Raw genomic sequence first — 9,658 nt, 5'->3', positions numbered from 1 at the left:
GGAACATTCCTATTGTTTTTAGTAGATATTGATAGTAATGAATGTGTTTTTTCGGAAACAAGGCCTGGAGTTGTAAGAAGTTACATGGTGAAACAAGTATGTTGAATTGCTCGAAGATGAAAAATGACATGGGATGGTTGTTCTTATATTGGCAAAAGTTTTTTTTTTTCCAAAAAGTTCTTGTGATACAAATTATTTTTCAAAACTTATAAAATAGTGTATGACTCGAACACACACATAATCAATAAGACGCTTAACATTTTTACTACTATGTGGGCCAGCATTGCACTTTTTTGTTAAGAAACTTTTACGTTCTAATTTGGTTGACTATGGTCTTTCTGGCTTCTCTGTCGTTTGAGTTTCTTTTTGTATTTTTGTCTTTTAATATCTATATACAGTACCATTACACATTGCATTTGCATGCATATCTAATCTTGTTGTCCTTATGGAGAGAACTAATCTTATCATGGCCTTAAAGTGGTGCAAGGTATGAATAATTTTACTTTTACTTGGTTGTGTATATATTTTAGTTTACTGTGATTATGTTTTGCATGTCTACTTTTGCATTTACGTATATAAACACTTTAGCTTGGCCTCAAATGACAACTTTGAAAATGCACATTTACACATTTTAACTTTGGTTTAAGAATTAAGCACACTTTCCTGGATGTGCATTCTCTAAGTTGCGGTGTTTATGGGGCCAACTTAAACCAAGTTAAGTTGTTTAGATGCGCATTTTCAAAGTTGTGGTGTTTAGTTGTAAGTTGAGGTTGTCTTTGTTATTAGAGAAATCATGTATATGATAATGTCCTCTTTTTTGTGGTTCAATCCTCTCCAGGAAGCAGTTAGATTAAAACCAAACTTCTCTGATGCTTATCTGTGCATGGGAAGTGTATACAAGGTAAGTCCTCTTGTATTGTGTCAATAAGGTCCAAAGGCTAAAAGTAGTGACGAAGCCAATATTTTCACTAACCGAACTCAAAATATAAACAAGTAAAAATCAAAAGTAATTTTAACCTCGTATATAGTATAGTGTATACTATATAAGTGTATTTTTTAGACAAAGGGGATGTGAAGAAATACATGATAAGCATCTTCTTTGCATTTTCCAGAATTTGGGAATGCCCCAGAAGGCCATAGTGTGTTACCAGCGTGCACTGCAAGTGGAACCAGACTATGCTATGGCTTTTGATGAGACTCCATTTTCACCATGTCGAGTCACATATCCTCTGCGAGAAAGGAAATTGGACTCTTTATATGGTCTTGAGCAATTCTCACCTCTTGAGTTGTCTCTGCAGTCCTCTTGGGTCTTGTATACCATGAACAAGGAAATCTGGAAATGGCAATACGTAATTACAGGAGAGCTATTGCCCGTGATGCTGAATGCTTCGAGGCGTATAGAAATCTGGTACTTAGCTCATTAAATTCATATCCTATATTAGCATTTTGTTTTTCTATATTAATTTGATATGGCTTTGAAAATGTTGCTTATAGGGTAATGCTCTAAAAGATGCTGATAGAGCGCAGGAAGCAATTGATTGCTATCATGTAAGTTTGTGTTCACTTATTGGCTCGTCATATGCTTTAATATCCTTATTCTTAATCCGTTTGTCCCAATTTATGTGACACTTTTCTTTTTCCGAGAATCGATTTGACTAATCTTTGAAGCTAAATTTTACAAGATCAACTATATTTTAAAACTAAAATTTAGAAATTCAAACACTATATGATAAGTACTATAATATGCATTTCTTCACAAGTTCGACAAGATACATCTTAAAATGTCAGTCAATGTTCACATAGTTTGAGTTTTGAGATGCGAAAAGTGTCATATAAATTGATGCAAAGAGTAATTATGCCTTTTGGATGATTTCTCAACCTTTCTGATGAATGTATGCAGCAATGCATCTCTCTTCAACCTAACCATCTGCAAATACTATCCAATCCGGGAAACACTTTTATGGAGCAGTAAGATTTTTCTTAATCGCGATGATTCTCTTCTTAACTAGCAATTTTCAAGAGTTACTATTCCTATTGTCTAGGAACATGATGAGTGACCTTGAACAATGTTATAAATCGATTTTAGCAGTCACAACAAGGATCTCAGCTCCTTTTATACGTGCAACAGGTAAGCATTTTGTTAGTACTGCCCAAGAATGCTTAATTTGCAGATCAGTAAAAAGCTTTCTTGTACAATTTTTAAGATAGCAGGGAGGGACTATGTTATTTACAATCACTAGTGCCATTTCTGTATCTGGTTCTTCTTTTTTGATGCAACTTTCAGGGAAATTATGGACTAGCCATGTCATGCTGTAATGAGGTACTCAGAATTAACCCCATGGCAACTGAAGGACTGGTCAATCGGGGTAATATATACATAGAGATTGGTAAAGTTAACGAAGCTATACAAGACTACACGCAAGCTATTGCCAATAGTCCAACCATGGCAGACACTCATCTATTATTAGCTTTAGCTTACACGTTAAGGTATTGTCGTTAAGGTTAACAAGCTTCGAAAGTTAAAGATCCCTTTTATACGTGTTCCTACCTGTTCATTCTGCTTATTCGTAATGCTTTGATTTTTCATGTAGTCGCAACGTTGAAGCAGATAAAAAGCTATAGACAAGCTTTGATGCTACGTCCGGACTTCCCCAGAGCAACCTGTAATCTTTTCCACTCGCTACAGGTCTGTTCACTCATTTATAGGTACTTCCGTAGTTCAGTTAGAAATCATGTCATGCTCTGTTTGCTTAGGTTCTGATCTTAAGCTTTATTGTTAGTATTTTCTTATTTTCCAAGTGTTGTTTAAGTCCGTTGCCAAACTGTTAAGCAATTAATTATGTAAGAAACTTCATAAATAATTTGCATGTGCATCTTGTGCACGAGGACGTGTGATTGGTTTCATCTTGTGCATAGTTTATTTTTCCCTTCCAATCTCATGGTATGCAGTGTGTCTGTGATTGGGATAATCGAGAGGAGATGTTTATTGAAGTTGAAGGAATACTGAGAAGGCAGATTGAGGTATTACAACTACTTTCTGACCAGTACAATTTACATGATTGCTTCGCTTTTCATCACTATATTACTGGTTACTATATTTTCCTTTGATGTTGTGCCTTGTCATATACGTCTTTAGATGTCCATTATTCTGGGCGTTCGGCCTTTCGAGGCAATTGCATACCCTCTTGATCCAATGCTTGCTCTAGATATCAGGTGAGGACATCTCTATTGGATCGATCACAAGGGTTGAACAATGTGAGGTTGATACTGACTGTTTCTTTTTGCTTGTACAGTCACAAGTTTGCCAAATACTGCACTTTGATAGCGGCTCGCTATGTACTTTCTCCTTTCACGCATCCACCACCTCTGTCAATAAAGGGATGTGGCAGGAACAGTAGACTGAGGGTTGGGTGAGTTTCTCTATACTTCTCTGATACAATGAGGAAATGACAATAAAGGATAGATAGATAGACACAAAATGGAATTTATTGTGAACTAATGCTCTTGATTAGCCATAATCCACAATTAAGGAATCCAATAAGCACCTAATCTCTTAGATGAATCTCAAGAGGATGAAATAAGCAAGCAATCTCTCTAGGAAACCCTCAAGAGGAATGATTCCTCAAGCAAGCAATCCCTTCAACATTGTTTAGCAACAATTGTCATAGCCCCAACTCTCAAAAGAGTAAACTCAAATACTCAATTCATCATTCATCCAAAAACTAACTCCATCTGGCATCTAAATGAGCTTTTCTCACTAATTAATAGTCTAGGCTAGCTATTACATCGATTCCCAAAAGTAACATATCAAAAATTGCAAAAATAGCCAAAAGTACGCATCCAGGCCTGACATGTGGTCCACAGATAGAATATGCAGCCCACATGTTGCTCCGTCTTCTGATTGGCATTCTCCCCCATTTGATGTACGTGGTCTCAGGTATGGTCTGTAAGTGCACTGTACGCCCCATTTATGGCTCTGTATGTTGTAGTTTCTGAGGACAGAATCTACACTTCCAGCTTTTGACATAAGGTTTGATGTATAGGCTGTAAGGTATATCTGCTCTAGCCTTATCCAGGTCGTGTGTGGTTTGTGCAGACCGTACTCTGATCCGCATGTCGAGTCAGAAATCCTCTTTCCAGTTTGTCTTTCAAATGCTTCCATCTTTTTGAGCAACCTTTGCAGTGCTTGGAGATCCCAATCTTGACTCCCCGTAACCGACCTTGGTGCAACTTGACTTGCATCATTTCCTTCTGGGGCTCTGTTCAATTTATGACACTCTTTCCCTTTTAGTTAGTCCCAAATAGGACGACTTGTTTCTACATATTTAGTAACAATTCAATATTAAACTTCTCATTTTACCCTTAATGAGATGACATACACAAAATATCTATGACTTGTTTTAGTCCACAAGCTTCAAAAGTTTTCCTTTCATTCTTAAACTCTGGACTAGTCAAATACCATCTTATAAATTGGGATGGAGTAATATTTATGCGTTGCTTAGGTTGATATCTGCCATAGGCTCTTCATGACTATTGCCTGCTGATAGTATGTCTTAACGTGTCTAGATATGTGAGCAGTGATTTTGGAGACCACCCAGTATCACATCTGATGTGTTCAGTTTTTGGGATGCATGACAGAGAGAATGTTGAGGTTTGGACAATTTCTTCCTTTTTTTCGATGTTTAGCACCACTGTTGGCAGTCTGTTCTTGTTCATGCTAAATTTACAAGTACTTTTCCTAGGTGTTTTGCTATGCTCTAAGTCCAAACGAGGGTACAGAATGGGAGATTTTCATCCAGTCTGAAGCGGAGCATTTTATTGATGTGTCGTCCTTGACATTTGATGCAACAGCAAGGATGATTAATGAGGATCAAATACAAATACTTATCGATCTTAATGGTTATACCAAGGTACAGGTTGAACTTCATCTAATGGTTATACCATTGTTTTCTGGATGACTTTGTTTATCTAATGTTATCTTTTTGACTTCGGAATGATGTGTTGTAGGGTGAAAGACGTGAGATATTTGCCATGCAGCCAGCTCCAATCCAGGTTTTGTACATGGGGTTCCCTGGAATCACCGGGGCAACATACATAGATTATTTGATTACAGATGAGGTAATTTTCTTGCGACACCCTTGATATTATACATTTGCTGTAACCTTTGCTTTCTATCGGGTCCTTTGAGTGTAACTTCCTTGTATGCAGTTTGTTTCACCTATGAAGTATGCACATTTTTACTCAGAGAAGCTTCTACATCTCCCTCATTGCTATTTTGTCAACGATTATAAGCAAGTAACCTTTTCTTGCTGTTTCTGAGCTTTATATCAAATCTGATTTCACCAAATTTATCAACGAATCAATTATATGTATGTTGATGAGTCTTTTTCTGTAGAAAAACCGTGATGTGCTAGATCCAAACAGCCAACCGACACGTTCTGATTATGGACTGCCTGTGGATAAATTCATATTTGCATGTTTTAATCAGCTTTACAAGATGGATCCTGAGATTTTTACTACATGGTAGTTGCTTGGAATGATTTCAATTGGTTAACTGTCACAAGCACTTGCTTTTATAAAACTTGTTGAATTGGTATGTCCAGGTGCAATATCGAAGCGTGTACCAAAAAGTGTTCTTTGGCTTCTTAGATTTCCAGCTGCAGGGGAGAAGAGGCTCCGCGCATGTAAGAGAATACCTGTTTATTGGTTTATGTAAAGTCTCTCCTAATTCAGCTCACTTGTTACAGATGCTGCTGCACAAGGTCTGCAACAAAACCGAATTATTTTTACAGATGTTGCAATGAAACGAGAGCACATCAAGCGCTGCTCCTTGGCTGATCTTTTCTTGGATACGTAAGAAGATTAAGAACGTTCCGCGTCTTATCTTTCAAGAATTTAGTTTCATTCATCTCATGTTCTTGAATGCTGTTTCTTTTTTGTCCCAAATAGGCCATTGTGCAATGCACTTACCACAGGAACAGATGTTCTTTGGGCTGGTCTACCAATGATTACCCTTCCCCTTGAGAAAATGTCTACTAGAGTTGCTGTCTCCCTGCTACAGGACTTGGGGATGAGATGATTGTCAGCAGGTATGTGTTCTATACTTTTATGACCAACAACGAGAACAACAACATATCCAGTGTAATTTCACTAGTGCGGTCTAGGGAGGACAGTATGTATGCAGACCATACCCCTAACCATTATATCGACTTTCATGTTGTGACAGTATGAAGGAGCAGGGCCGGCTCTTACCTATAAAATTTTAGGCATTGACCTTAGGCCCCCAATTTTTGGGGGCCTCAAATTTTTATAAATAAAAAATTATGTATCTTAACCCCATTCAAATAGAAGAAATTAAGGAAATATTGTTTTGGATTCTTATATTTTCTTCGTTAACACTCACATTATTTATCCTTTGTAACATTTTTTGCACTCTATTTCTTCAAATCTTTGATAGTTAGAGTAATACACTCTCAAAAATATGAATCAATAGTCGAAAAGTGTTGAACAAAGTGCATTACAAATTCTTTTTTTTAATTTATTTCTTAATTTTCATATTAAAGTAGGTATACCAAGTTATCAACTTTTTGAATCAAATTCTATGATTCTAACTCTTATCTTTAAAGTTTATCAACTTATTACTTATAAAATTGTGTTAATAATTCATATAATAATTGTCTCAATAAAAGGATGTTTTCAATGTTGAATTGATAAAATCTTACTAAAAACTAATAATTAAAAAAAAAGTGTTTGAAAAATCATTTATATAAAAGATATTAAGTAGTAATTTACATCTAGAAATTTAGAAAAATAAATAGATATAGATAAAATTTATATAGATTTTAGGCCTCTAATAAAAATTTCGCTTTAGGCCACAAATTATGTTGAGCCGCCCCTGTGAAGGAGTATGAGGAGAAGGCGGTGTTACTGGCACTAAATCGTCCAAAGCTCAAAAATCTCACCAATAGACTCAAGGAGTATGAGGAGAAGGCGCTTTATTTGATACAGCGCGCTGGGTGAGTAAACAAGCACAGCAGTTTTAGTTAACTAAACGACCTTCTTGCTATGTTGTTCGAACTCCTCTCTAAAAATGTATGGAATCCTTCAAAAGTAATGTATTTTTGGAGAATCCGAGCAACAAAGTTGAATGAACATGGAATGCTCATTATATCTCCTTGCATTTTCAGGTGAGGAATCTAGAGCGTTCTTATTTTAAGATGTGGAATCTCTATTGCTCCGGCCAGCATCCTCAACACTTCAAAGTGACTGAGAATGACTCGGAATTTCCTTTTGATCGTTAAATGTGGGAAGGAGGGAAGAACATGACTTTTTCTTTTGTACAAGAGAGCGCGGAACTCAGATGCTATACTAAACTAGGCGAAACTAGGCGTTACCTGAAGAGCGGAGATGCACAAGAGAGATTTCAGGTTATATAGTTGAATGATAGTAAATGAAAGCATTTTGTCTAAAAATTGCTCCACAACTTTTGTTATAAAAAATTGAGCTTTGCGTTCCTATGGTTTTGAGTTTAAAATGTTTTTTAATACGATATCATATCATGAGGTGACAAAATATCCATTAAAATAAGTTGAGATGCGTGCAAATTTACTCACGAATTGAAAAGTGAGTGATGGAGACAAGACAATCCTATTGGTAGTCACGCAAATCTAGGTGATTGGAATATGTGTAGTTTTTGTCTGAACAAAGAAAGTAAATAGATTATTGACCAAAATTACATAAAAATAATCAACTGTTAAGAATTTATATGGTCTCCTATGACCTAGTTTTGAAGAAGAGCAATATTAATGGAACATGATTATTGATAGATCAATAAGAAATGTTAATCTAATCGAAATCTCTCTATAATAGTCTCGGTTGTTATGATTTTCTTTTTACAAGTAATACTCAAATTCTTTCTCCTTTGCATTTGCAGGTGAGGAATCTGAACGAAGATATTTCGTAGAATTAATTGAAACGTACATAAACATTAAGATTATTATACACGAGATCATATATTACCGTTCGTGAGATATTTTGTAGAATTAATCGAGAGATGTGTCAACAAAATAGTAACTAAAAATAGTGAAGTACAACCATAATTTATCTATAACAACATACTAATACATATGTCATTCATTGATTATTGCATCACATAGTACACAAGTGAACTCAAAATAGGTTATCAAATAAAAGGCTACAAATTAAAGTACTTCAAAATTAGATTAACAACCTCATTTTAAACATTAGCACCAGTAGAAGTTTTAACTTTTAGCCACTATCAACCATCACAAATTCATTTCGTAGCCGGTGAAGGAGAAGGAAAAAACGTAAGCAATTCCTCCTTCTTCTTCTCCCAAGATTTAACAACCACAACGGCATCGAACAATTTTGGTGAACTAGATGATTTAACAATAGCTGAGATTTTTAGGTAATATTTAACACCAGAAACAACTTGTTTTTCTGCTTCAACAACTTGAGAAAAACTCAATAAAGAACTCAAAGCACCATTTTGTTTCCGCAAATTTCTGTTGTGTTCTTCGACGCAGTACTTACCTAGATCTTGAATTTCCTGATTTGTTTTCACGTCTTTGATTTGTGTTCTTCCGCCGAGTTTTCCGCCTAATGCGTTTGATGAAGAAAATAAAGTGAAAATGAAGAAGAGAAGGAGGATTGATGAGAGAATTTTTGTGGATTTCGCCATTGGAGATTGGGGATTTTTTTTGATGGAGAAGAAAGGAAGAAGGGGGAATTATATATAGGAGTTTTTTTTGTTGGACACGTTATGGGGGTGGTGGCAACATGTACGTGACGCTGCGTATTTTGTGAAAAAGAGGACAAAACAGTCTGTTTCTAGTGTTTCTTTGTATATTAGACGTATTAAAGTCTAATTAATTTGAATTTATATGGCATAGTACTTTATTCGAGGAAAATATTTTCTATCGAAAATTATTTTATATTTAAGGCTCGAATCTGATTTGTGTTTAAAGGAGGAGCATCACATCTATTACGTACATCATTGTTTGTTAGCTAAATAATTTTAGGATTAGGGTTTACAATATATTAGTAGTAATTTTACTCTAATTATTAATGATAGAGGGGAATTGATTAGGATGGGTTTAAGATTGACAATCTAGGAGACACGGTATGTGAAGGTTCACAAGGAATATATAAAATAATTAGTTTAGTTGGTATGTGTGATTTTAGGTTTAACGATGATATAGCTCAAGAGGTAAATTTGTGAAATTTGTAAGGATAAAGTTGAACATGATTTTTTGTAGTAGATGGGGCGAACTTCAACGTTGGATGTTGAATCTTTAAAAAGGGTGTATATGACGCTAATGATGAAAGGCGATATGACTTGTGTATTCAATTTCATTGTTATAACTAATAAGATGCAAAATTACTGTTGTAATTGTTTCTCTTCAACGAATTATAGACTAATGGAGAAATTAATCATTTAAACGATGTCACATAAAATGAATCACGATAGAGTAATGCTTATCTGTTTTCTTCATGTCTAACTATGGATGACTAAAAGGTGAGTGTCCAATTGTGAACAAAAGGCAATTTGCAAATGTCATTCATTTGCCATTTTTTCTTTTTAATTTTTAGTTAATTGTAGATGTTATATGAATTTGTTTTATCCCTTTAGCTTTTC

At 35.2% G+C, this 9,658-nt stretch overlaps 1 protein-coding gene and 1 pseudogene across 1 annotated transcript; one reads left to right on the top strand and one right to left on the bottom strand.

Moving 5' to 3' along the window:
* Positions 1 to 445: 445 nt before the first annotated feature.
* LOC125851410 (probable UDP-N-acetylglucosamine--peptide N-acetylglucosaminyltransferase SEC) lies at positions 446 to 7,329 on the top strand (annotated as a pseudogene).
* Positions 7,330 to 8,099: 770 nt separating this feature from the next.
* Positions 8,100 to 8,747, bottom strand: LOC125851417 (cysteine proteinase inhibitor B). Its single transcript, XM_049531214.1, has one exon. The coding sequence runs from the start codon at positions 8,699 to 8,701 to the stop codon at positions 8,294 to 8,296; it is 408 nt and encodes a 135-aa protein (XP_049387171.1). The 5' UTR covers positions 8,702 to 8,747; the 3' UTR covers positions 8,100 to 8,293.
* Positions 8,748 to 9,658: the final 911 nt, after the last annotated feature.

The sequence above is a fragment of the Solanum stenotomum genome, unplaced genomic scaffold (assembly GCF_019186545.1).
Source record: "Solanum stenotomum isolate F172 unplaced genomic scaffold, ASM1918654v1 scaffold25311, whole genome shotgun sequence".
NCBI classification, from domain to species: Eukaryota; Viridiplantae; Streptophyta; class Magnoliopsida; order Solanales; family Solanaceae; genus Solanum; species Solanum stenotomum.
This window is presented reverse-complemented; position numbering and strand designations above follow the sequence as displayed.

Excerpts from the sequence above, each read along its gene's own strand:
- LOC125851417 (XM_049531214.1), bottom strand. The coding sequence starts at position 8,701 with ATGGCGAAATCCACAAAAATTCTCTCATCAATCCTCCTTCTCTTCTTC.